The following is a 27,419-nucleotide window of genomic DNA, read 5'->3' on the forward strand; positions in this document are numbered from 1 at the left end:
TGTCCTTCCCAGACTCTCGAGTGTTCTTTCTTGGCTGGCTGAGTGCAATTCCTCTCTACTCTTAGAGCGTGATTTACTGCTTATCTCATCACATCTCACACACGGAAGTGATGTGGCGTCGACCTCTTGGGGACCCATAGGAAAGGTGTCTTGAAGGCGTAAACCCTCCCTTCCATCACATTGGTGGCACACGTTGCAGAGCCAAAGGACCCAGAGTTTTGGTCAGAACCTGGCTATTCCCTCCTCTGAACAATTTAGAGGGTAAGCAGGCAAAATAAGTTGAAGAGTGTTGGTTTAGTGGACGTCCAGATAAGAACACCTTCAAAGCAACAGGTAGAGGAAGAGAACAGGTCCCTCTATCCCCATCTTCAGCTCATTTCTAGTTTTCCCTTTGATTTTTAAAAATTCTCATTATTTAGGGTGCTTCCCGTTTGGAGGAATTTATACTTCCTTGTCATGATGTAAGGACTCATTAAAGAGTAATTTCACTAAAAAGTTTTCCTCAAAAAACGGGGAAAAAATTTTTTTTCCTAAGACTTCCATGTGTGTGTTTTTCCCCCCTGAGTTTGACAGTTGGATAGTGATGCACAGATGTTTTTATTTTAACACATTCATTTCATCTTCTCCTGCCATTTCACATTTAACTCCTTTGCTTCTGTTTTTCCCATAGAGTGCACGCGAATGGCGTCTTCATGGTAATTGCAACATGTATTGCTTTCAAAAAGGATTCACAAAGCTTTCGCATTAACTTGATCTAAATTTGATAAATCATGCGTAGGAGCGAAAAAGGAGGCGACAAAGGGTAGGAGACTCGAGCCCAAGTAAAAACGCGACATAGTCATCGGGCAGAAATCAAGAAAAAATGTTTTTCTTTCGAGTGTAAAGAAAATATAAAACCCTAACTGGAGTGAAGTGTGTATTTTATTGCCTGGAAGAAATGACACTGATCCATTGGAAATGAACGGTAAATTTTTAAAGTATTCTCGAGTGAGAAGGGCTAGAGATTCGCTTCTCTTTTGAAATGAGTGAGGAGGGTGGATTGTGTTCCCCACCCCCGTCCCCCCCTCCCAACTGGCAAAAGAAAAAAAGAAAAAAAGAAAAGGAAAGGAAAGGAAAAGGAGGGGAAAGGAAAACGCTAACTGGTTTACAGTGTTTAGGTAGGGGGTGGCAATGGATTCTATAGAGGTGGTCGAAGAAGAAGGTGCATGTGTAAGTTGACGAAATTTCTTCTCGCTATGTTGTGCCTGCGATCCAGGAGAAAAGAACTGGGCGTTAGAAGAAGGAAGCTTAGCAGAGGATGGTTTCGATCCATCGACCTCTGGGTTATGGGCCCAGCACGCTCCCGCTGCGCCACTCTGCTGACAGGCTGTCACGCTGAGCTCCTTTTTCCCCCACTATGAACATCATGAGCTATGTCATGTGTCCTTGTATATACAGACAAATTTTGGTTTGTTTATAAAATCGAAAGAATCAACTTCCCAGCAATAAGAGGAACAAAGTTCTGTGACTTATTGCACGTGGAAGGACTCAGATCACTCTCAGAAATATCATGCTGGACCCCCAAAATGCCTCACGATAGGATATGCTATATGATTCCACTTCTATGAAGTTCAAGAGCAGGCAAACTGTCTGGTGCTAGAAATCAGACAGCGATTAGCTTGCAGGATGCAATCTTGACTGGTAAGGGGGCATAAGGCGATTTTCTGGACTAATGGGAATGTTCTCAGTCTCCATCTGGGTGGTGGTGACATGGGAGTAGGATACATCGGTAAAGTTTATCAGCTCAAACTACACATAAACGCTTTTCACTTAAAAATGTACTTCAATAAAGTATTGGGAAAAGGGTACCACAGAGAAGTAGTAACCTAATGGAAAGGAGAGACGGGGGTGTGTGTGGGGAGAGAGAGAGAAAGGGTACTAGAGGCAGCAAGGGAAGGAAGGACGGAGCGGGGTCATTCCGGCGGACTCAGGTGCTGGGCGGGTCCCACTGATTCATCCAATCTCAGCCTCTGAGGCTGTGCTAAGTGACAGTCATCACCAGGCCACCAAGAGGACGACCGGAATTCACCCACGGTGAGGCACTGACGGAGCACGTAGGTGTTCCGATGCCCCGCGGGCGACAGCGGGGCGGCGATAAGGAAGGAGTGCCCGGATCCCACGCCCTCCAAGGCTCCCACCCCCTCATCAGAAAACTCCCACCTTCAGCCTGCCAGCCGGACAGAGATCCGAATGCCCCTTTTGGCGGCATCGGCCCCTCAGCACTCCTGGACTCAACCCTGCTCTCAAACAAGAGCCCTGCTGTCCCGGAAACACCCCTGGCCCAAACCCCACCCCCGCCCCACCCCCGCTCCCCAACACACACACACATCACACTCACACACCAGAGGAGACCACCTGACCGGCGCTGAGGCCTGTAGCCTGAGCCCTCCAGACAGGTTGGCCCAGTTGCAGCCTGGAGCCCCAGTGCAATACCTGGGCACACTGTTTGCCACACGCAACATGAGGCCCCACGTTTCCCAGGAAGGCAATGCCAACTGCCCTGAGACAGGCCGCCTGCCTCTGCCCACTCGGAGCCTGCAGCCCCCAGCACACGCCGAGGAGGCCTCAGCTTTCCCCCTTCGTCTGCTAAAGGGCAGAAAGTCCTGTTTCCAGTTAAGACGAAATCTCAAGGATCAGATACACCCTCCTGCTTGAAAGAAGCAAAACCTGACAAAACAGACGAAACAGTTTTCAAGACACCAAACATCAGGCAAAGAAGGATGGTGCTCCCTGACAGAAAGAAAGGAATGAGCGAGTTTTCTGGGCATGAGGTGAGACCTGGGATTGCAGCCTTGAGAGAGTTTCCAGGCCCCAGTGCGTGGAACAGGAACCCAGGCGGAGGCTGGTGAACTCCCTGAGTTGAAGTGACGGGGCGGATAGTCCAGGAGACCAAGGCAGCTAAAGCTGGCAGGACAGAGTACCGGAAAGGAGAGAGCCGCGAGAAGAGAAACCTCCAGAAAGCACTCCACGTGGAGCTTAGCACTGGTAGCGCACGCAGGTAGGGAAACTGTACAAGTCTGTGGAAGGACTTCCCACAAAGATCGGAGAAGTTACCATGATACCGAACTGTCCTTTCAAGTCAGAAGCAACGATACGAGATGCACGTCTGTCTAAGGAATCCAGATTCGATTCCTGTCCTTAAGAAAAGAAAAGAAAAGAAAGAAAAGAAAAGTCTGTGTTTTGTGTTTCTTGCTCAAAGTGTTCAAAGAGCTGCTGACATGGAGGGAAGAGGAAGTATCCTGAATCAGTCTGCCTGGCGTGGTCCTTCCTCACAGGGCAATCTCGGCTGTCAGTTCCTCTGAAAGAGTCGTCAGAGACGTGGAAAGAACGACCTTTGAAGAACGCCTATTTACTTTGTATCTCTTGAGGATTTGAGAAAGGACGTTGATTGCGCAACTACTTTGGAAAGAGAATTGAAAAGCGAATAAGCTTGTAACCAAAGGTTGCCAGTAATCTTTTCCACTTTTTCCCGCCCATTTTTCGTGTTAGGTCGAGCTCCCACTCTTGCGTCCTCTGGCCCTGCACGTGTCTCTGTCCTCAGCCACTGGTCCCGGAGGAAAGAGCACACTGCCTGCTGGGAAGAATGTTGAAGTTGTAGTAGGCCGAGAGCCGAGTTGGGTAAGGAGTGGATAAAAGGTCCGCGCGGGATGGTGGACTTGGAACATGTTATTATAGAGGGGACTCTACCCTCTTCGGAGGTGTGTGTAGGTTAAGAAGCAAGTTTCCTCCTGACGGATTCGGCAGGGGAAGTTCCCTGCGGAGGTGCAGCGAAACGAGTGGCCAGTACGGGGATCGAACCCGCGACCTTGGCGTTATTAGCACCACGCTCTAACCAGCTGAGCTAACCGGCCCCCGAGCACCCAGCCCTTATTCTCCTCTTTCGTTCCTCTTGCGCCCTCTCTCCTTCCCCGCCCCCACCCCCCAACCCCTTTCAAAGGTTAAGTTCTAAATGTAGCTTCTCTCAGGAGAATTTGGTGGTTGTTGTTGCTTTCCACCCAAAATAAACAGAATGAGACGCTGTCTCCTGAAAGAAAACCAAACGGAAAGAAGGCACACCGGTTTTCAGTCGTACTCCTGGACGTGAAAGAGGAAACCGACGTTTTTGGAGGAAGCTGCGGTCAACGGCCGGGGGAATCCATGGAAGTATGTGCTGTTGTGTAAATGGCTCGGCGCCGTGCAACCCAAGGCTTCCTTTTGGACAAAGGGCTGCTGTCCGAGTTTGGCTCTCTGTGTAGAGGGCACAGCAGATCTTTGGTGGGTTACACATGGAGCAGCTAGGTGTCCGAGGACCGTGAAAAGTAAACGTTTGTCTTTGGCCGAAGAGGTACTGCGGGAAATGGTGGTTAAAAGTTTTAAGGGAAAACGTACGTCACGTCACGGCCGGTTAGCTCAGTTGGTTAGAGCGTGGTGCTAATAACGCCAAGGTCGCGGGTTCGATCCCCGTACGGGCCACGCTTACTTTTACTCCTTACCACCCAAGGTGGTTACACGTCTCTGAGACTTGGAAGGCACAGGTTACTTAAAGAAAAAAAAAAAAAAATCATACACGTCACTCACGTTACCCTCCGCATTTTAGAACTGTCTAACCAGCGCTCTTCTGGAAGTCGCGGTCCTGGAAAGCAAGCTGCGGCGTGGAATGTGGAGTGCGTGGTGGTCAGGACCAGCTCCAATATCCGGCCCGCACAAGCCCGGCCTTTCTAGATTTACCATTGCCTCAGTCAAAGCCTCTCGTCTCTCTATTCGGAAGGGGTTGAGGGGTAACCCAGTGAAGCTAATATTGGTGAAGACACTCGTAGATCCACATTGATTCTTTCTTTCTTTCTTCTTGTTCTTCCTCCTCCTCTTCTTTTTTCTTAAAGCCTCTTTGATTTGAATCTGTGTATAGGTGTCTCTGTGTGATCCTTTCTCCATATTTGCCGTGTGAGACTGAACCTTTCTCCATATTTGCGGTACGAGATTGAAAGCAGAAAGCGTTAGATTGTGAACGTTCCTGTGATCGCCTTTGAAGGGTCCTTCCGAGTTGCGCAAGAGGCGGGATTGATTGCCCTGTGGGGCAACAAGAAGGAAGGTGAGGGAGCTTTTCCCAGCGCGTCCTTGCGATCGGAGAAAGTTTGAAGAATTGGTCGGCGTGTCAATTGCAAGGTGAGTGGGTGTCAAAAGGGTCCCGAGCCAGCCAGGAGTCGAACCTAGACTCTTCTGATCCGTAGTCAGACGCGTTATCCATTGCGCCACTGGCCCCTGCGTGAAACAGGGCCTTAAGCATGCCTATTAAATTAAATGAAACCTCCGAAGTCGCTGGTTCCGGAACGAGGATGGAAATAACCGCAAAACCATTGACTCCGACAGATTCATGTAATTCGCGGTGAGTGTATATACTACAACGTTGTTTTCAATTTCTATATTTAAAATCATAAGAATTGTAACCCTTAGAACATTCCATACGTGATAGCAAGAATGTCATTCCCTGAAAGCAAGTTTTCTCCTGCGAGTGCTCTTTGCAAATTTTTGCAATCCATCTGTTAATCTGCCATGCTTCCACCCGCGTCATATATTCTGATGTACTTCTATTGGACCCTGATGATGTGTGCGCGGATGACTAATGACTGCCCTGTATTCTCTTTAATTAGGCGTTAAAAAATAGTGCACATTTATTTGGTTTGGAAATGCGTTCGGCTGTAAGAATCACATCTTTTCCTCTTACTGTTAAAAGAGTAAGCCTCGCTAAGAGGGAGAATCATGGGCAAATTCTGTGATAAACCATGCATCGGATAAAAGCATGCAAAAGTCAACGGTAAAGGCAAAACGAGGCAAGAATTCAGTCATTCAGTAAAGGTACACACATTCCAGAAATCAAATTTGACATAGAATGTGGGAATTTAGGAACTGATTTAATACCACATACATTTCAAACAGACAGACATGCTCTTTTTAGACAATTTGGTTGTATGTTTATTTTAGTTTTCAAATTGGGCAAAAGAGATGCCTCAAAATGTACAACTGCCTCGAGAGAAGGACCTTGGATGTTGAGAGACAGACACGGTATGGTAATGTTCTTGACGGCCCGAACTTGGAATCCAGAGTGCAATGCGTTCTCGTCCCAGCTTTGCCATCTTTCACCTAACTGGCTTTTGCAATAAAAGAGAGGTGTACAGTGCTAACAGAAATGTGAAGATTTACTTAGAAAGCTTTGTCTGAAGGAGTAATGGTGGAGGTCAAGTTTCAAGGTTGAGGAGATGTTCACTAGGTATAGAGGAGTATTTGGGGTAGAACGAATGATATGTGCACACATCCCTGGGAAACAAGAGGAACTGCTGGCAGGTAGGACAAAGGGCTGCTGGTTGGGAGAGTGGGGGCAGTGAGGTACGAAATGAAGCTGAAGACACAGGAGTGGCCATGGAGAGGATTTCAGGCCATAATCTTCAGGGCCACATAATAAAATAGCCATCAGATGTTTAGGTGATAGGCAACTCTTTTAGAAACACTGCTTTCTGTCTGTCATACTTTTGTCCTCTCAAAGTTCACAGAATCTGAGATCTAGTCTGACCTAATCTAAGCAAAAGCCAGCTAAAATTCCCCCAAACACTTGAGAAAACTCCCAGGCATTCAGATCATGTGACTCCCCTTAGTCCACGAGGGACAAGAGCCAGGGTCCCTGTAGAGAGGAAGTACTACTGGCACTGGCGTCCCAGGAAGGGAGGCGTTTAATCTTCATCTTTAAAACAGACATTTTTACTTCTGGTAATGGTAAAAGTTAAATGGTTAAAGCAGATGTAACGGTATGGTTTTGTTTTATGTTTTTTGGGTTTTTTTTTTTAACGGTTAAAGCTGATGTAAAAGGTATGTTTAATAGGTCGCAAAACAGGCTGCTCTAGTCAGGGTTAAGTTTTAGTTAAATCATATGTAAGCCATGACTTCCCCACACCTTAATATATGTGAACATTTCTTCCATAACCATCAAGTAGAAATACTGTGTGCGGTACTTCATGTGCTTTTGTAAATAAAAAAAAATCGGTGCCTAAAACACACACACCACCAGCTCAATATACTATATCAGAACATTTCCCCCTGTCCTTTCTCTCTTCTGAGAAATCCCACACACAGCCCGGCAAATCCAGAGTGCGCTGTTCATGGTCCTGACTCCGGGAAGAGGCGGGCTTCCTGGTGGCAACGCGGACCATCTCCGCCCGCCGGGCACGCACCTTGAGTTGAGCGGGATGCCGAGCCCCTGAAGTGTCCGAGAGGAGCCCCTGCCGGCCTCGATACCCTGCCTGCGAGGGCCCCCGCGCCCCATTCCGAGTACGTCTGTCCCACAGCCTTGTCTCTAAACACACACGCCGGTAAACCCACCCTAACCCCTTTCCGAGCCCGGCCGGGACTGTCCTGTGCCTAAAGGCAACTGCCTTTTGAACCCACGTAAGCGACAGGTCTCTGCGCCCAAAGGACAACTCGTGGCAGCGAGCGGCCACCCCTCCCAGGCAAGCCTAGGTGGCTGAGGCGAGTCGGCCTACGGATCCCGGCGCGCAACCTGGGCTTCCGGAGAAGGGGCGGCTTGGCCTTGACCGCGTTGTGGAAACACCTGAGCAGAGAGACTCGGATCAAGGCGGACTGCAGACCGAGTCCCCGAGGGTATTGACGGGGGTACCAACGCGGACCCCGGGAACTAGGAGAAAAAGGAAAGGACAGTGAGGTTAAGCAACGGCCTCTGCCGGACACAAAATCCACGTGTACTTTCTGGGGACGGGAAACGTTCCTGATTCATTTCCTCCACCCCCTCCTCCATTGCTTTCCACCTTCTCCACACACAAATTTTATATTGAAGGTTTTTGAAAATATTTCTGGCAAGGAAAAAAAGAAAATGCCAGAGATGGAAGACATCTGGAAACATCACCTTTTGTTTTTCGTTTGTTTGATTTACATCCTTGTTTGTCTGATGGCATTCATTCACTTATTCATTTCTAATTGCGGTAAGCATACCTCAGCTGCTTCCTGGCCATTTGCTTGCATTTCAAATCATTTGCCTCTACAGTGAAAGTGAAAACAGTAAAGTCTGTTGAAGAAAATTTAGCAAAATACTCCATGCCTTTGAGATGAGCAACTATATGTTAGACAGGACATAATAAGCACTAAGCATACAAGAAAGATTGCTACACTGTACCCACCCCCACCCCCACCCCCCATCCCCCCGCAAAACAAAACAACAAAAACTGAGCACGTTTTTCCTCAAAAGTCCATTCGGAGAGAAAAACACTAGGCACAGACTGGCAGGACATACTCATAATTCACACATTGTAAAAGATGTTGGAGTCCGAGGAACCTACAGAAATGTTAAAATGCAGTAAGTACTTTAACAAGATGTAGCTCTGAGCACTGCTGCTGTGAGGATAGGTTGGAAACCCTTAGTTTTGCGGTCGGGCCCCTTAGAGAGGGCAGCAAGGTAGTAAGGAAGTAGTTGTACTTGTGGGTAAAGTGGCAAAAGCCTGGGAAGGGCACTGTTTCCGCCCGGTTTCGAACCGGGGACCTTTCGCGTGTAAGGCGAACGTGCTGACCGCTGCACCACGGAAACGTCACACACACGTTGCATTTTACAAGTCCAATAAAACGGCATTTCCTTGGTGCTCCCCAAGTCTAATAATTTTGAGTATTTCTCTTTTAGTATATTATCACTCACTCACTTTGCTTTCCCTCCCTTTTAAAAACGTGTTAAAATAAGAATATAGGAACTCTACGACTCATAACCAAACGTAACTCAAAAGCAGAGTCCAAATTCCTTCCCCAACACCACGCAGGGTAACCTCAGGCTCCTAGGGCATGTGATTACAAGGAACTACCCGACAGTACCCTGTGACTTTCATTTCCATCTCTCTTGCTCATCGTAGGACCCAGGACATAACACACAGAGCCCTGAAGACCCCCAAACTTCCGAGAGGGCATGCTTGTCCGGAGGAGACTGCTGAGCAGGGGCGGGGTGGGCTGTGCCCAAGGAGGGAGTGACAAAAGGAGTAGTGTTTGGGAATTCATGGGACCGGACTCTGTGCCGAGTAGGTTGAGGTGGGAGTTGTCAGTCAACTTCTTATCCAGTGTCACTCACACTGGCCTGGAACGCCTGTGCTCTGAGCGACGTCAATCTGTGCAACAGCTGACGTACTAGACTATACTGTATTTTTCTCCTCACTTCACCTGACCTTCGTCACTGTATTTGTCCACTTCCCAGCTTTTACCTCAAGGATCAGGAAGGTGCTCAGCAGCAAAACCATGGTCTTTCCTCGAATTCTCTGTGAGAATTTCGTGATAGGACAGCTCTGCCTCAGCACGTCTGACCAAGAGCAAAGCTGAAAACTCCTGTTCTCAGCAACTCAAACTTGGATTGGTCCCAAGGTTGCAGGAAACAGAGAAGTGAGACAGTATTTCCCAGCTAGCAAGATTGGAGTCCGCTTTTTCCCTGATATCGAGTTGGCAGCATAAATGATGATTTATTATTCTCTAATAACTTGATTAGAAGTTTACTGTAAAGCAGTCAATGAGTGGCCCCCAACGTGGCCAAGCCTGACCCTACCAGATGTCCTGAAAAAGTATGCAAGTCTGAGGTAGCAAAGGGCACATGCACTGAGTATTATAATAAGATTGCACGAAATCAGTTAATTATTTTTAAAATTGCCAAATGAAACCACAGAGATAAATGGTCATTCATTTTCTGGTACAGATGAACTTATTTGCAAGGCAGAAATAGAGACAAAGATGTAGGGAAGAAAGTTATGGATACCAAGGGGGGAAGGTGGAGTGAGATGAATTGGGAGATTGGGATTGACATATATGCACGGCTATGTATAAAAGAGATAACTAATGAGAATCTACCACATAGCACAGGGAACTCTACTCAATGCTTGTGGTGACCTAAACGGGAAGGAAATCAAAAGAAAAAGAGGGGATATATGTGTATGTATAACTGATTCACTTTGCTGTACAGCGGAAATGGACACAACATTGTAAAGCAACTATACTCCAGTAAAAATAAACTAAAAAGAAAAGAGGAAACGGTTATAACACTACTTGATTTACACTACTCTAATTTATGTTAGAATTTTTCCCTTGTTCTTTTATTGGTTTTGGATTAGATTTGACTAAAGGCAAATGGGTAAAAACAACTCCAGACTAAGTAATGGGTGTGGAAAATAGCTGTAAACATATGTAAGTGCAGAACTTGAAAGCACACCCATCGAAACTAGATCACTAATTCAGTAGCCTTGCCTCACACTGGATGGTCCACGTAACAGTAGTGTAGACGTCACTCATCTGGGAGACTGTAGAAGTGGTGACTTTCAGGCCCTGTTGCAGATGTAGTCATCTAAAACCCTCATTGTAATGGACCATATCAGGTCATTCATATGCTCACAAAATTTTGAGAAGCATGGCTCTAAGGCGCTATTCAATGTGCCAAAAAGCTATCTGGCACAAAATTGGGGAGATCTGAGGGGAGAGGTTGACCATTCAATGAATCAATCAAGAAGAACAAATGTCTCCGTTGTGTTAAAAGTTCTAGGAGGCAAAAATAATTGAAAAGATCACACAAAACCGAACTGGCAATGTCTGACACCTGATCTAAAAGGTAAAGGAAAGACCAAGAAGCAATCACTCTAGGTAATTCTAATCTTCATCTCATGATTTCAGGGCAAGTAACGCTCTTGGGAGACTTGTTGATATTATATTTATTTTGTAAGCAAGGGGACTAATGCTGTCCCCATCTCCTCCTAGGACTTGAAGGCATGTAAACTGCAGTTAATTCCAATTTTTTTTGCCATATGTAAAACACTTCCTCCTTAGGCCCCACTGGGATTCGAACCCAGGATCTCCTGTTTACTAGACAGGCGCTTTCACCAACTAAGCCACGGAGCCAACTATGACACCAAACTCATTCTTACAGTATTTGAAGGAGATGTCACTTTCCTCTTTCACCAATGCATTTCTCAAGAATTTTTGATTAATGATAGAGTCTCGGGACTACTTCTCAGAGTTTCTATCAAGTTCTTTTACTTTCTCTCGCCTGAAATATGCACAGAAGTTTACATGCTGTGCCAAGACAAGAAAAACTTTCTGAGCCTCTGGACCCTTGAAGTAGGTAACCAAACCATTTCACTTCTAGGAGATTTTACAACTTCGTTATAGGAGATATTTCTCAGTTTCAAATCTGCAGTTGGGAAATGATGGTGCTTATTGGTCTTGAAACATAACATGAACTGGAGCACTTTGAAGGACTTCACCACACCATTTGCTACTCTTACTGTGAAAAAGCAATATCTTACAAAAGAGAAACGTGCTTCCCAGTATTGATTTTGGAGCTATGTGGCAGGTAAAGGCATGCAAAAGGAAAAAAGAAGGTAAGAATTCAGCAAATGTATACATGTTAAGAACGATGTTTGTCACAGAGATATAGACAATATAAAACTTAGGTCGACATGTCTTACTTTAAAATGTCATAAAGTTCTTAACTGGTCCTAGTTCCTGAAATCAACAATCAATGCATAAATATCAGAGAGTTGTCCTCCCCTTTGAGAATGAGAGGCAGTATGGAATGATGCTTAAGAGCACAAACTGTGATGTCAGGCTCCATTGGTTCTTTGTCCCAAACCTGTCATTATATTTGGGACCTTGGGAAAATAATGTCAAATCTCTATTTCTTGTTTTCATTTACTCAAATTCTTTGGGGAGTGCTGGCAGATGGTGTGGGTTATGACTAGCCTCAATCTATAAGACTTCTACAAGCGTGTTATATCTAGGCCAGGTACACAGCATTGCTTCCTGAGCTCATAGAGAACAGTGTAAGGAAACTGCCTGTATCTCTTGCAATAGCAGGCAATTTGTTTCCTTTTGTTGTTTACTTCAACAGCTCGAGTACTTCTGTAAAGGTAGGTCACACTTTCCACTCATTTCTATTTGAAGAACTCCTTCGTTGTAATCAAATCTGTAAGATTTAAAATTTTCTGCCCAATGCAATACACCTCTCCTATTGTATTTTAAGTATCAGGTATCATGTGTATTAATGGGAAGACTAAGTTAAATTAGGAACCACCTGCATTTATGCACATCAGAGATGCCTAAAACTTAAAACACACACACACACACACACACAGACACAGGCACACACACACAAATCCACCCAGCATTAAAGTAATCTATGAAGTCTTTAAGAACAAAAAAGAGGGCGTGATTAATACTACCTGGGAGAAGTCTGAGCTCTGTGAAGAACCCACCAAAGAACATTGAACTGGCCACTGTTCTTTCTTGGATTCTATAATGGGACCTTGATGTGATAGATAAACACAGTTTTGTGGGGCAGGATATAACAAAGAGAAGTGGTTCAGTTGTTTATTGGTCCAAATGGAAATATTTTAGGCCCAAGATAGGAAAGAAAACCCTTTGGGTGTGAGGTGAAACTTTGTGAGAGAAACCCACCGAACTTCAAGTTCAACGTAAACCAGATGGCTCCATTTCAGATGTCTTTTACACTCTAAAGACAAATCTCATTGGTCTGGTTTGCATTTCACTGTGCGAATGGGACTCTAGGAGAGTATTTGGCAGGACAAGTATACATCATCTAGCACAGATAACCATATAAATATCCCTGCCATGTCCTCACCAAAATAAGACATCAATATCACATTCCTTCAGCTTTGAACAACTACCTGTCATGGAACTACTGTCAACCAGGTGTTTGCCTCAACACTGATTTCAGTGGTGGCAAAGAGACATGTTTCTTATTGTAATTTTTAAAATTAAATTTTTATTTTGGAATAATTTTAGAAAAGTTGCAAAGACAATACAGAGAATTGCCTTATACCCATTACCTAGTTTCCCTTAATATTAGCTTCTTCCATTATCATGGTACCTTTGTTAAAACTAAGAAGCCAACGTGGGTACTTTACTAATAACTAAACTCCTGACTTTGACTATATCACACCAGGTTTTACACTAATGTCCCTTTTGTTTCCAGGATCCTACATTGTATTCAGCCTCCTCTAGTCTGTGACAGTTTCTCAGTGTTGATGAAATATTTCTGTAGCATACTTGACTGTTTTCCAATCTGGGTTTGTCTGATATTTTTTGCATGATTGGTTTGGGGTTATAGGTTTTTGTGGGAGACCGCAAAGATAAAGTACTTGTCCCATCGCATCATATCGGATGTTACATGATAGGAGCATAGCTTACCATTGGTGATGCCAACCTTCATCATTTTTAAGGTAGTGTTTGCCATTTTTCTCCCTTGTGAAGTTCCTATTTTTTCCTACTTCCTACTCTACTATTTAGAAGTTAGTCACTCAGTATGGCCCATATTCCGGAAGGGAGGGGATTAAGCTTCATCTCCTGGGGGGGTGGGGGGAGTATTTACTTATATTAGTTGGAATTCTTCTGTAAGGAAAATGTTTCCCTTCTCCTGTATTCATTGATTGATTGATTTATATCAGTATGGACTCATGAATATGTATTTTATACTTTGGATTATAATCCAAAACCACACCATCTGTTGTTCAAACTGTTCCAGCTTTGGTCATTGGGAACTCTTTCCCTGTTGTAAAGAGACAATTGGCAAAGCTGTTTCTTTCCTACTGTGTTGATATTAATAATTTTTTTTCACACATCATATAAAAAAAATCTTGTTTCACCTTTCACTGAACTAGTTAAGACCCGAGTGTGGAAGTGTAGAAAGTGTGGATGGTTTCCCAGTTTATTTTAGGACGAAAATAATCCAGTAGGGTCAGTTTCTTTGCAAGAATCAGTTACCCAGTGGAAAACTAATATGCCCAAAGCGGCTCTATTCTCCTTGCTAGTCACTCACTACTATCCTTTCACCCTGTAGATGGGATTCAAAGGAGGAATTCAACCTTGGGGTAAATCAAAGATGTGTGTTTAAATTTTTTTAAGTTCTCAGCGCGAGGTTTGTCTGTCTCCCTGACATTAATTGTGACATTGCAGTGGACCTGAGACTGAAAGAACTCTCATCTGTGTAGAAGCGTAAGAGGTAAGCGTCGTCGTACAAATTGGCCTGTACGGGGATCGAACCCACGATCTTGCCGTTATTAACACCACGCTCTAACCAACTGAGCTAACCGGTAGCCTGTTCTCCCTGTCGGCAATTAAATAAAAGGGAAACAAAATGGTTTCTTCAAATTATCGGGGCGGGGGTCCGGGAGTCCGGGGGTCCGGAGGGATGGGGCGGGGGGAGGCGGGGAGGGAGGAGAAGGAAAGGGAACACAAAGAACTGAAACAACCGAAAAGTAAGGTTAATTTTTTAAATCTCTACATTCTTCCTATTTCACTCTGCCTCATCTCGGAGTTAGGAAAAAGAAAAAGGGAACAAAACATTTGGCCTGATTGAACTCTACTTCTTGGGGGCCTCTCTCCAACTGACGACTCTGAGCCCCCCAAAAGATCAGATTCACCCAGGGAGGCTTCCTTCCTCCTACCTATTTAAAATAATTTATAAAAATAAATTATTTTAAAATAATTTTATTTCATACTATCAGAGTCCTTAATCCATGTGGAATTCATTTTTTTAATTGTATGAGATGAAGCAGTTCTTAAAATTTTTTTGAAGAGTTTAGCTACTTGTACCAACTGCACTTGAAAAGTTCATTAACTTCCTGCCGTTCTAAAGCGACGAATTTAGCCCTCTTTTTCATATTCTATACCCTCCCCTTAAGGGATCTCACCTTTTCCCAAGATTTCGATATTCTAAGGTACATTGACAACGCTCCAATCTTTCCATAGCCCTCACCAGACACTCCATACATTCATTTGCTCTAACCAGAAACCTTTGCTTTATCCCGGATTCCTCTCTTCATCTCACACCTCACAACCCCTTTAAGAGCAAATCGGTTAAATATATATATAAATCTGACCACTTCTCACCACTTGCATTGTAAGCGTCCTCGTCTGGGCCACCATTGAATCCCACCTGGATTCCCGCAGAACCCTCCTCCCAGTCTCCCCGCTTTCACTCCTCTACTGTCCCAGCTCAGCCAGCAGCCAGAACAATCCTAAAAGTGAGTCAAGTCATGTCATTTATTTGTCCCAAAGCCTCTGCTTGTTCCACATGTCACTCCTGGGGACTTCCACCAGGTTTTCTCTTTGCCTGGAATCCTCTTCCCTCATACTCTGGCATGGCTGAGTCTGTCAGTGAATTCAAGTCTTTGCTCAGATGTCAACCCCTCATAAGAGCTCAGATGAAACTGTAGCGCCATCTTAATCCACCTACCCTGCTCTATATTTTTGCCATGCCGTTTGCAATCTCTTTCACGTGGGAGTTATTTCCTATTATGTTTATTGTTTATTTTTTAATCACACCCCCTACTAGAACATAAACTCCAGAAGAACAGGAATTTTATGTCACTGAGAACATCCCAAATATTAGAAGAGTACCTAGTAACCAGTATCAGATGCCCAGTATTTTTTCAGTGAATGAATGATTGAATATGACAAATATTTCCTTCATATTCCATAGTCATTTCACACTCAAGTCTATAAACATTCCATGTATTCTGCCAAAATTACATTTTCCATCCTCCAAGTCAAATGGCTAAGGGTCGGTCTTCTCCAACTCCCCCTTACCCTTATTCTGCCCAGCTCCTCTGCCCACATGGTGCAATCGGTCACCAAGTCCAGCTTCTTAATCCCTCCTCTCTCTACTGCCTCCCCATGCCCACTGTTAACTACCTGGTTAACAATCCCTGTTAACCAGGTAATTAATTACCTAGCTTGAATGTATTGTATCTTTCATCTTTGTTGGTGTCTCCGCAGCCTCCCACAGATTTCCAAGCCTCCAGCCTGTCCCTGTTTGCCTCCTCCCTCACATGACAGCTAGAGCAATCTAAACCCAAGCTTGTCTCTTTCCTACTTAAAATCTTTCCATGACTCCCCATTGTATTTGGAACCCTGTGCACACTGCACGATATGGTTTATAAGCATATCCACGATCTGCCCCTTCTCCCAAACCGTGTGTGACTCCTTGAAAGTTACCCAGATAGATGTGTTCTGTCTTCCAGACCCTCCTGTGCATGTGTTTTGTTTTTGGCCTGAAATACCTTTCTCCAGTTTCTAGAACTGGAGAGCACACACCGTAAGACAGAATTCAAGTTTCAAGACTTAGATAAGATGACCTTCTGCCCTGCTTCCATTCCCTTAGTACCTGTCGCTTGTTATGGAATCTCTGGCTTACTTACCAGTCTCCCCACTAAATTGTAATCTCCAAAGCAGAAGTTTTCCTTCACCTCTGAATGGCTGGTGCAAAGCACGATACAAGGTATACAGTCATCACTGTATAAATGTTAAATTATCATGTAAAGAGCTGTAGAAATTGTCTAATACTTTTCCTCTTGCCCCCCCCCCACTGTAAGATGGCAATCTTGGGTTGTGGAATGCCTTTCAAAGTAGAAACAGCATGGATATTTAGAGTCCTATATACCTGGGTTAGAGTTCTGACTTTGGTGATTTGCTGTAGTGAGGGAGAAGCGAACACACACTTTGGAGCCAATAGGGTTGAAATCCCAAATCTAACCTTTACTAACTGGTTGAGCTTGGGCAAGTTTCTTAATATCCTTCTGCCTCTGAATAGATATGAGTTTTATAGCAATTCCTGTATCATAAACTCATTTCAACAATTTATTTTTATTTTATCAACCAACTTAAGATTGCTTATTTTTCCAGTTAGGTCTCTTCCAAGGTCTCCGTAAAACAGGAGATAGATGTATTCAGGGAGTCATTCTTGCCTTTTCTTTTTTTCCATCAGGATGATACGTGCTAAGGAATATGTCGTAGCTACTCATAGACCTCCCATTGGTTACAGTACAGAGGTCAGCTTTGGTATCTGCTCTTCCTCCCTTTCTCCCTTTGTTCTCAGGCCCAAGAGTCTTCCTGCCCTACCCACCCTATCTGGGAGAGATGTGAGGTAGAGGGTGATTTTATAAGGTACTAATTAAAAGAAAAGTAGAAGCTTTGGTTCCCTACTTGAGCATTTCTCACTCGTAATTATGGAGGAATTATGACCTATGGTGTAAAGAAAAGAAGCAAGGTTGCACCACTCTGTGTTTTTCCTCCCCTGGCCCTCCCATGGATGCTCTCATGGGTAGACCATTGATCCTCAAGGAAAAGTTGGCTTCACGGCCAAATTGCATTAAAAGCTTCTCCAAAATAAATAATTAAACTAAAAAAAAATCTTCTCCAAGAGCCAACTGAGGAGCAAAATAGCAAGAAATAAGGAATCGGCCTCCCTAGGGGACCAGATAAAGGAACCACTTCTTTGAGCCAAATAAAAGCAGGCTAAGATTTAGAGAGAATCTATTCCTCCTCCCAAAGATGCAAGAGAATATGGGTTGTACTCTTTGCCTCCCTGGCACGTCTGTTCCCAGAGAAAAAAGCAGGAGAAAGTGTCCTGACTGAGCTCACCGTTGACACAGAAAGGAGTGGGTAGGGAGGGGAAGGCAAGGCTCCGTTCAATTCCAAAGCTTTGGTTCCACTCAGTTTCATTCTGCTATCACCACTAGATACTTTAGTCCTTCATTTTCCTCTAGAATGTAGAATAGGACCTCAAGGTGAATGTGCAAAGCTCTCACCTTAGATCTGGGGTATTTTCGCTGTAGAGAATTAGAAGTGGCTGAGGCACTTTACTATGCTAGGTCCAAATCGGAGTGCGAGCGGCAAGGAACACAAGTTATTTCTTGTGGGCATGATGCCTTCGGGAATGCCCTTGCTCCCCATTCTTTGGGGTTTTTGATTTTGCACCAATGGAAAACGAAGGGGCTGATGGTCTGAAAGATCTTCTCCCAACAGAGCCCTGGGGCAGTGGAGAGGGCAACCCAAAGCCAAGGCTGCTGCCTGCCTTAACTGATCCAGTGACAGGGGTGCTCTGAGCAAAGGGGGCCATGGAGGGGTCCCCAAACATAGTTTCTCTTGCAGAAATGCTGGCCTTCCCCAAGGCCAAAGCTGTGCCCTGGCTGGTCCGGCCCTGGCTGCTTGGGCCCCAGCCTTTCCCCAAGGGTGTGGTGGTGTTAGTGCTCCCACTCGGCACTGCTCCAGGGCTGAGTGCTCCGGAGCTGGAGCTCGCGTCTGGGGCAGTGACGCTGAGCCCAGTCTCCTCACAGTCCATAGGGCTCACTAATCCCCCAAAGTCAAATGGTCGTGGGGCTGTGCTGCCAAACACTGAGCCACAAGCCCCAGTCTGGTGGCTTGGGGTGACAACTCCCAAACCATTCGTATTAGCTTGACCAAAGGGAACCTACTGGAGTGCTGTCAAAGGCTGGCCGGAAGCTGGCAGGGATGTGAAAGGTGGAGGCTGGTGGTGCCAAACCCCCAGAGGCTGACTGCGTGGTACCGCTGAAGGATGGCTGGGCTGGAGTCGGTGTTGGGGTTGAGGAGGCCACTGTTGAGTTTCCAAAAATGGGAGAGCTACAGAAGCTTGGGCCAAGGGATGGTTGGGGGGCTTCTTGCTTCTGCACATATGCAGCCCCAAATGCTGGATGGGGAGGGGCTCCCAGGGATAGTGGGGATGGTGGCCTTGAGCTTGACTCCAAGGGAATTGTGAATGCTGACGTCGAACTGGAGATCCTGGATGACAATGCAGGCTGGTTGGTGGTTACTAGGGCTGAAGCTGCCGGAGCGCTACCCACAGCGCTAAAATTGGCAGTGCTCCTGGTAAGGGATATCTGGACAGCACTGGGAAGAACCTGGCTAAAGATGGTGACTGTGTGCACAGTAGGAATGGTTGGACGCTGGCACAGTGGGAAAGTGAAGCCTGCATCTGGGGAGAAGCTGGCCCTGAAGGCACAGGCAGCCCCGAGAGGGAAAGGGGGGCAAGTGGAAGGGATGGAGCAAGTGCTGCCCATGGTACTGGTAACATGCACTACACCAAATTCCAAAGGTGGCTTAAAGGAGCCTTTGGATGTGCTGGCTGGGGTGGTGGACATGACTACAGAGGTAGCCTTGACCAGGCCATGGAAGAGACGGGTAGAAGCAGGAGTAGGTGGAGGAGAGGTCTGCTTGAAAGAGAAAGGAGCTCTCACGGGCATAGTTTTAAGTGGTCTTATGCTGCCAAAGATAGGCTTGAAGGTGGGAGTTGAGATACCCGGAGGTGAAGATGCTGCAGCCGTGCTTGAAATTCGGGAATATGAGGAGCCTCCTGTCTCACTATTGGCTGGGAGCCCCAAGGTGGGTTTTGACATGCGGTCAGCAGAAGTTGCAACAGGAGTGCAGATGCAGGAAGATGGGGGGCTGGGCTGCTCATCAATCCAAACAAAGTGCTTTGCATAGTGGGTGCTGCAGGGTTAATGGCAGGTGAGTCTCGGGGTATGGCAGCCTGAGAGGTTGAAGTGGCCACGTGGTGTCAGTGACTGGTGCTGTGGGAGAAACAAGGGTCAGAAGGATGAAAGTAGTGGTGGGTTTTGAGTCTGAAGAGGTGCCTGAAAGGGGCTCTGACTGGGAGCACCCATGTGAGGCCAGCAGGCTCGCTGTCTTCAGAGGCGAGTGGGCCACACTGATTGCCTCTCCGGTAGGCTGTGGGAAGGCCAGTGGACTTGGAGACTTCTGCATTTTATGTAAGCTTTCCAGCTGAGGATCAGTGCCCTGGGACAGGGGAGGCTGAATAGCAGACCAAGTGTCAGGGACAGAGTCTGTGGTGACCTCAGTCGTATCTTCTCTGGCTTTGTTGCTCCGTTGGAGTCCAGCTTTCTTCCCTAAGGCCAGGTCTTCGGGGACTGCATAACCCAGCTGAGGAGGCGGAGTCAGGGACAGCAGGCCCCCCGGGGCTTGACAGAAGCAGGGGAATCTGATTTTGCTGCCCAGAGCTGCCAGATGTTTCTGGGGACTCATCTGATACCAGTGGGGCTGGAGAGTGAGACGGATGACCAATGTTCTTTCCTTTTTATTGGCCACTCTGGTATCTGGAGTTATGTACTGGGAATACTTCTCTTCCAAGGCTCAGAGAACTCTCTAGAAGAGCTGTAAGAGCTTGTAATAGCATTTCTTTGGGAGTTAAGGGGGCCACCTGTGTGTGTGCTGGCCAAGGAGTCCATGGAGGAGCAGCTGGGCCTGTTATTCAAGCTGTGATCTGAGCCCCAGCAGTCGAGGCTTCTCCTCAGAGGCCCAGGCCTGGGCACAAAAGAAGTGACGACTCCATTTTTCGTCAGAGGCTTAAACGCAGATGGTCTGGTCTCTGGAATCCTTCTCTTACTGTCCAAGCTCGCATGGAACAAGTGGTTCTTTCCATCTCACTTTCCCCTTCTTGCACTCTCCGAGGGCCCTCAGCACTGTCTCCTTCGCACATGGGTCTGGGGCTTCTCAGAAGGTGAGACCCCTGCAGAGTTCGTTACCTCTGCTGGGGCAGTGGAGGGGGGCTCACGAGGAGCGAGCCTCATGGTCACCGGGCTCCCTGTTGCCCTGGGGTGCCGAAGAGACCAGATACTCTCCTTGAAGTAACTTTCCCACCAGTCTGAGGGAAGAGGCCCCACGATGGAATTCTGGGACCTGTTCATGGGAAAGCGCCTCCAAGCCTCATTGACCACGCACGCGTTGGGACTGGTAGGATCCCAGTTCGGCAGCCTCCTCGCAGGTCTGTGCCGAGGGGCAGGGAGGGCACGATGGACGTGCTGAACCCGGGGGACCTGATGAAGGGGCTGAGCTCGCCGGCGGTTCAAGGGCCTCTCCGACAAGTCTGTGCGCCCCCCTGCTTGGGATGACGGCCAGAGTCCCAGCTTGCCCACGTAAGTGCCCATGTGGAGCAGTGAGGCGGGGTCGGTGACTTTGACTTCGGGTTTGGGCTCCCGAGGTTTCTGACGCTTGGTGACTCAGCCGCATTCGAAGTGTTCCGGTGTCGGTTAGGATCCCTGCGCGAGGAAAGTGAAAGGGTCTCGGGGAGCTCCTCACCCTCCAGGTCCTGCATCCGAAAGTGAGCGGCCGGTGGAAACAGAGGACACGCGGGACCTCAGCAGCCCCCGTAGCCTGCTCTGCTAGTTTGAGGCCTAGGCTGGCCGCTCTGGCCTCTCTTCTCTCCTCTCCGGGTTGCAGCGCGCGGCACGAGGAGAGGGATTGGAGAGGAAGCGCGCGGCTGGAGTCCCAGAGCTAGAGTCCCAGAGCTAGAGTCGAGCAGGCGCCGGGTCTCCAGACTCCGGCTCCCGGCCCCGGCACCGAGTCCGCCCTCCCGCCCCCGGAGTCGGAGTAGGGAGGGCAGTCCGAGCCCCTCAGGGTGAGTCGGTGGAGGTTGGGGGCGAGGGGCGGGGCGCTGCCGGGAGCGCGGGACCGGAGACCCGGGCGCGTGGACCTGGGCAGCCCAGACGGCGTTCGTGGCGCCAGCAGCGGGGAATAACGGAGGCCGGATTTGCTGCTTGGGCATTCCCGCCCTTCTCCCTTTCCTTTGCCTTTGCCTTTTCCTTCCTTCCTTTTCCATCCGCCTCCCCGAGGCTGAATGTGTGTCGCCCTCGATTGTTCGCACTTTGAGTATGCAGGTACGATGGCACTCTGGCGGGCTCGCGAGGCTCCGGAGGGGGCCAAAGGGATTTCTTGTCTACCGACCAAGAGCCTGAGCGCCTCCGCAGGAACCCGGCTTTTTCCCTCGCTCAGTCACGCCCCCCCCGCCCCGGCCACCCTCTCCAATCGCGATCCTCACCTAGCCCGGTGGGGTCGGAGCTCCAGGAGGGGAGCAAAGAAGTGGGAGATTTAATTTGCGGCTGAATATTCAGGCTTAGCCTGAGTGAACTAGGGCACTAACATTCTGAGAAATTGAGAAACGAATAACGTTTTCAGATTTGTAACACCATTCCTTCCAATAACAATAAAAATGGCACGGATTGAATATGATTCTTTCAAGAAACGTCATTTTAAGGTTGTTAAGTTAAGGAACTCGGAGAATGAGTTCCATTCAAAACCCACACTGTCCAAAAATGGGTGCAAGAAATTGCACCACCAACACACAACAGGACAAAATTGCAGAAACATATGGTAAAGTATGCTAATATTTCTGGGTAGGGTGATCATTTCACCTAAAGATCATACTGCAGTATTTGTGAAATAACTCCCTACCATTTGGGTTTACCATTAGAATGTGACATTACCACGGTTTAGTGGAGGGCTTTCCCATCTGCCAAGTAGGTCAGTTGTGAGAGCGAAGAACTGAAAATCTAAAGGTCCTGACCCAGAGAATACTTTACCCAACAATTATAGTTTCCAGTTCCTTTTCTAAAGCACCCTAGTCTAGAGGGATAGCTTTCTTATATTTCATGGGCTGTAAGGGTTTTGTACTGTGTTCCTCAGGAAGTCTCTATTATTAAAAACTGCTAAAATCATCTTTTTTTGGGAACAGAATATCAAACCTCAACTACTAGTTAAGGTTGAAGGTAGCTGACTTCTTGGCTTTTTCTCACTGTAGGTTGGTAAAAGTCATCGAAGTTTAACCCAAATTTTCCTTGGGAGAAAAGCTTAACTACTATTGGCCCAAGGAAACACAGGTCCATAATGCCTGGACAGGGACTTGAACCCTGGACCCTCAGATTAAAAGTCTGATGCTCTACCAACTGAGCTACCCAGGCTCTGTGTGCACTTTTTTATTAGGTCTCCTTTGTACGGTTCAATTGCTTTGGGGGCATTCTTAACCCCCAAGAGAATTTTGGTAAATTCGATATTCCCCCTCACATTTTTTTCCAGTGGACATGTAACATTCTTCTTCATAAGGTTCAATTTTTCTGAAGGATAGAGTAACTTATATCAAAGGAATCTTAAAACTATAGTAATTTAATACTTACCAACATCTCTTGAGAAAGAGAGAGAAGAGAAAGCCCTTGTTAAACTTCTGTGAAAGATTTTCCTTTGATCTTTTATTTCCTTGAATTTGTTATTTCCATCCTGTGTCTCCCATAGAATTTTATTCCAATACAACATCTTTTTATATTTAGTATCTTCTTGATTTTCCTACCATGCTTCTCTCTACCAAATCCAGGTATAAACATTGAAATCTGATGTTTCTCTTTTGAACCCAAATCTGTATTAAAAACACTTCTTGTGGATTGCGCTATATCTGCATCTACTTGCACATAATTAATCAAAGCATGATAAACAGATAATAATTTAAACACCCTTTAATGGAGGACATAATGGAAATAAATGTGGAATTTGTCCTCCTCCCTCCTCCATGAAATCGTGTACAAGACTACGTCTACTGAAGGATTCAGTTCTTCCCATTGTTCCCGTGATGGGAGTCCGAGAGGAGAGCATATTAAACCCCGGGGCACTGTGCCACAGCCAAATGAGTCTTAAATTATCAGAAATGTCTTAATTTATCAAGCAGAAGGGCGAGACTTTTCCATGAAAGGTGAGAACGTGGGACTTACGTGCCACACTTCTATGGCGGGCTGATCCTCTGAGAGGTGACTTTTGAAAGGTAAATCCGTTAGGAAAGGTGAAATATGACGTAAGATCTAGAAGTAGATTTCGTTCAACTGTTTGAATACAGCTTCACAATGGAGTTGCTACAAAACTTGCAGCCAAGGTTGGTTCCGATGCATCGATCTCTGGGTTTCCTGTCCAACACACTTCAGCTGGTCCACTCTGCTTATAAACGGATGTTCCCTCGTCGATATTCAACTCCGTTATCACAACTGGGTTTTCAAACACAAGAATGGCTTCTTCTCTTTTCGTTTTCCCCCGTCTTTTTCTTCCTCCCCTCTAGCTCAGCTCACTCCTCCCTTTACTCGGCCTCTTTTCGGTCCCCATGAGAACCACAGGGTTCCAGTAGCGCCTCCAAGTCTGCCCGTTTCCAATCCGCCAAATATTCAGTCTCTGAACCCGCTTCTTCAGAAGCTTGTCTGGGCTCACAGGAGGAGCTGCAGGGGGAACCGAGGAGGAGCCGGCGGGGCAAAGCCTTGAGGAAACCCTCGCTTGAGAAGAAACTGTCAAAAATCTCAAGAGGTTTTTCTTTGCCTGCAAGGGAGCCAGATTTTCAGAATTCCATTTCCGATTGGATAACGTTTGGATCCGTTTCGACAGGGCACAGGAATTCCTGCGTCTGAAAACAGGATTTTTGTTTTCGGAGTTGGTCTCGGAATAGGGCTTTGGGGAGCCTCTGCACACAAAGGCTCCTGTTGTTCGCGGCTGCCTCTGCGTGCTACCTTCCAGAAACTGCACTGCTAGGTGCCGAATAAGAACTTCACTCCACACAGAAGTAACTAGAAGCCACAAAAATATTGCCCACCAAATCCAAATGTTAAATCTCTCCAATGTAACTTCCCTCCAAACGTCTATAGTCCCTCCTCTGGCTGGAGGGTAAATGTGACAGAGAAGTTGGAGTGGAAAGGGGCAGGGGAATTCCTGACTGTTTCGTGTCCTCTCTTGCTTTTGGACGTCGAGGTTGCATTTCCCCTGGAATTCCTTCTCCCTTTCCCATTTGCCAGTTCCAACTTGTCCTTTGGATCTCAGTTCAGACCTTACCCACTACCTCTTCCCCGAAGCTTTTGCTGACTCCTCAAGACTGGTTTAGAAACTCCTAGAATACACCCAGGGTTCCTGAAGTTATTTCAATCCTATTAATAGTCCTTATTACATGTTGTATTATAACTACCTCTTGTATGAATCTTACATTTGCTCACTCAAGGCTCAGTCCTTAAATACCGCGTATATGCAAATGTCTTTCCACCTTGGACTGCTCCTTCAAACTCCAAATTCACACATACAGCTGCCTTCTCGACAAGTATTTTATAGTTAACATTGCCAAAGACTGAATTCCTAATCTTCCCCCCAAAGTTTCTACTCCCCAATCTTCCCCCATCTCAGTAAACAACTACTCCATCTGTGCAGTTATCAGTGAATCTTTGCTTTTGCTCAGATCTTACATCTCATCAGCTCCACCTTCAAAATATATCCATAATTCAACCAGGTTTTACAATTTCCTTTGCTATCATACTAGAAGGTCTATCAATATCTCACCTAATTTAAACTTTTTAAAAAATTTTATATTAGAGTATAGTTGATTTACAATGTGCTAGTTTCAGGTATACAGCAAAGTGGTTCAGTCATACATATACATATATCTATTCTTCTTTCAGATACTTTTCCCACATAGGTTATTACAGAGTACTGAGTAGAGATCCCTGTGCCATACAGTAAGTCCTTGTTGATTATTTATTTTATATATAGTAGCGTGTATATGGTAATCCCAACCTCCTCCCCTCTCCTTTTCTTCCTTTGACACAATTTTACATTAATTTTTTTTCCTTTCTACAAAACCATTTTAAAGGCATTTTACTGATTGAGCACCTCAGGTTTTATGTGAAGTTGCTCCTGTTGTGAATAAACAGGGAGTTCTTTACTCTGGAAATTTGCTTCTGTCTTTTCCTCCAGGCCAGTTCTACCTGGCAACAAGATACAATTTGAGGTGAAGTCCAAACAGTCCTCATTTCACTTAAAAAAAAAAAAAAGAATCTTAGCCTGCCCTGTGGCCAATAGTGGTTGTGACCACAGCTGGCCATTGGGAACATTTCCAGTATGTAAATTCTCAGGCGTTTCTCTGATCCATCACCTCAATTTTTGCAATAGACCTGTCATTGGTCCCCCGGTTTGTATTAACCTTGCCCCTTTCCTGTCTATTCTACACACAGAAGTAGTGAAAAATTCCCCAAGGGTTTGAAATTCTCCAAGAGTTTCCCTCCTGTTCAGTGAAGAAACCAAAGTGCTTCTCGTGGCCTGCAAGAGCCCTCCCCTCCTCCCCTCCACCGTCCTCTCTAGTTCCTTGGTCTTCCTCAGACAAGTCAGACACACTCCTGCCGCAGTCCTTAGCACAGGCTGCTTCCTCTGCCTGGAAACACCCTTTCCCAAATACGTGCCTAACTCATTTCCTCATATCCTTCAGGTCTGCTCAGATATCACTTTCTCAGTGCAGGCTTGCCTGTTCAACATATTTAAAATTAGGAGACAATAAAAAGAAAAAAGAAGCCATCCCTATTATGTTTTTGCTATACTTTTTCATTCATACTTATCACCCTCTACTGCACTATACATTTTACTTATTCATTGGTCTGCATTTCCCATTACAGTTCAAACTCCATGAGGATAGAGTTTTGCCCATTTTGTTCACAGGTTTAGTCCCAGTATCTCGAGAAGTACATGTTAAATAGCAGCTACTCATTAACAATTTGTTGAGTACATGTTGAATGAAAGGTCTACCAGGGTACAATAAATGAGTTTTTCCACAGGTGGATGTACAAGCAAATTTCATGTGTTTAACCTTGAAAGGGGACAGGAATGGTCTGTTCATAGGTAAAGGTTCTGAATTCCATTCCTATAGCTCCCTGTTGTGGGTGTGTGTACAAACCTACTGAGTTGCTAACCGTGGGTCTTCTGTTTAATTATGTGACCCACCATTGCTAGTCAGTGCTTGTGCAAGGACTTGAAGCTTGACCCTGCAGTTAGGACTAAGCACCTAATACTTCTAACAGCATCTGGAGAGCTGCAGATGTTGATCTGTGTAATCAGTAGTTGTGCCACTTTCCAGACCTTCAACTGTCCAGGAATAAACCCTGCCTCCCGAGCTACTGGAGCTAAGGCTGGATGAAGATAACACATGAGGCTCCAAGGGAGTGGGAATCTGTTCTAAAGAGGACACATTTTCCTATAGGGCTTCTGAATAGTGCTTTTAAGAAATTTTATTTATTTGGTTGTTTTGTACTTTGAAAAGGTAATACACTCATAGAGTTCAAAAATGTATAAATTGTTATACAGTTAAAAGTTTCCTTCCCATCCCTGTTACTCACCTACCTGGTTCCTTCTCTTTTCTCCACCTTCCACAGGTTTCTACTATTATTAATTTGTTACTTAACCTTCTGGAGTTTCTTTATCCATTTGCATGTAAATATATAGATTCAAGTGTTCTGGGTGTTGCTTTTGACACCTCACAATGTATTTTGGAAAACTTTACACATTGATAACATAGAAAGCTTCCTTGTTTGTCTTTGCTTAGTTTTACATTTTGTTGCAAAATAAAACATACAGAGAAGTAAATAAAACCTTATTTCTACAACTTAACAATTAATTATAAATTGAACACCCATTTAACCATTACTCAGGAGCAAAAAAAAAAACAAACAAAAAAACAGTACATTGCTGCACTCCAGAAGCCCTCAGTATGTCCCTTCCACTCACCCTGCCTTCCACACTCTTCTTATCCCCCAAGAAAACCACAATCCTGACTTTTATTGTAATCATTTTTTACATTCTTAATACATTTTACCATCTACACATACACCCCTAAACAATGTATCATAATTTTGTGGTTTTTAAATTTATATAAGTATAATCATACTAACTGTTTCCTTTGTGTCTTCTTTTCACAAAATTATGCTTGTAAGATTCATCCATAT

General features: G+C 45.7%; 2 protein-coding genes and 7 non-coding genes across 9 annotated transcripts in view; 1 reads left to right on the forward strand and 8 right to left on the reverse strand.

Annotated features, from left to right (window-relative positions):
- Positions 1-1,288: 1,288 nt before the first annotated feature.
- TRNAM-CAU lies at positions 1,289-1,360 on the reverse strand. The gene has a single exon. It is a non-coding gene; the product is annotated as a tRNA-Met (tRNA).
- A 2,456-nt stretch (positions 1,361-3,816) lies between these two features.
- Positions 3,817-3,890, reverse strand: TRNAI-AAU. The gene has a single exon. It is a non-coding gene; the product is annotated as a tRNA-Ile (tRNA).
- Positions 3,891-4,417: 527 nt separating this feature from the next.
- TRNAI-AAU lies at positions 4,418-4,491 on the forward strand. The gene has a single exon. It is a non-coding gene; the product is annotated as a tRNA-Ile (tRNA).
- A 713-nt stretch (positions 4,492-5,204) lies between these two features.
- Positions 5,205-5,277, reverse strand: TRNAR-ACG. Its single transcript has one exon. It is a non-coding gene; the product is annotated as a tRNA-Arg (tRNA).
- A 3,252-nt stretch (positions 5,278-8,529) lies between these two features.
- On the reverse strand, positions 8,530-8,602 carry TRNAV-UAC. Its single transcript has one exon. It is a non-coding gene; the product is annotated as a tRNA-Val (tRNA).
- Positions 8,603-10,855: 2,253 nt separating this feature from the next.
- On the reverse strand, positions 10,856-10,929 carry TRNAT-AGU. The gene has a single exon. It is a non-coding gene; the product is annotated as a tRNA-Thr (tRNA).
- A 6,808-nt stretch (positions 10,930-17,737) lies between these two features.
- Positions 17,738-20,792, reverse strand: POM121L2 (POM121 transmembrane nucleoporin like 2). The gene is given in 8 exon segments (XM_029242742.1): positions 17,738-18,299; positions 18,301-19,270; positions 19,273-19,392; positions 19,395-19,824; positions 19,826-19,924; positions 19,926-20,264; positions 20,266-20,354; positions 20,357-20,792. Coding segments are annotated over 8 exon segments (3,045 nt in total).
- A 1,736-nt stretch (positions 20,793-22,528) lies between these two features.
- Positions 22,529-22,601, reverse strand: TRNAK-UUU. Its single transcript has one exon. It is a non-coding gene; the product is annotated as a tRNA-Lys (tRNA).
- Positions 22,602-23,733: 1,132 nt separating this feature from the next.
- The window catches only part of LOC114907517 (zinc finger protein 883-like), a 17,288-nt gene continuing 13,602 nt past the window's right edge, over positions 23,734-27,419 (reverse strand). Inside the window, 1 exon segment of the mRNA XM_029243256.1 lies at positions 23,734-24,233. Coding sequence (XP_029099089.1) covers positions 23,734-24,233 — 500 coding nt within the window.

The sequence above is a fragment of the Monodon monoceros genome, unplaced genomic scaffold, assembly GCF_005190385.1.
Source record: "Monodon monoceros isolate NGI ecotype Baffin Bay Population unplaced genomic scaffold, NGI_Narwhal_1 Super_Scaffold_3, whole genome shotgun sequence".
Lineage (NCBI taxonomy): Eukaryota > Metazoa > Chordata > Mammalia > Artiodactyla > Monodontidae > Monodon > Monodon monoceros.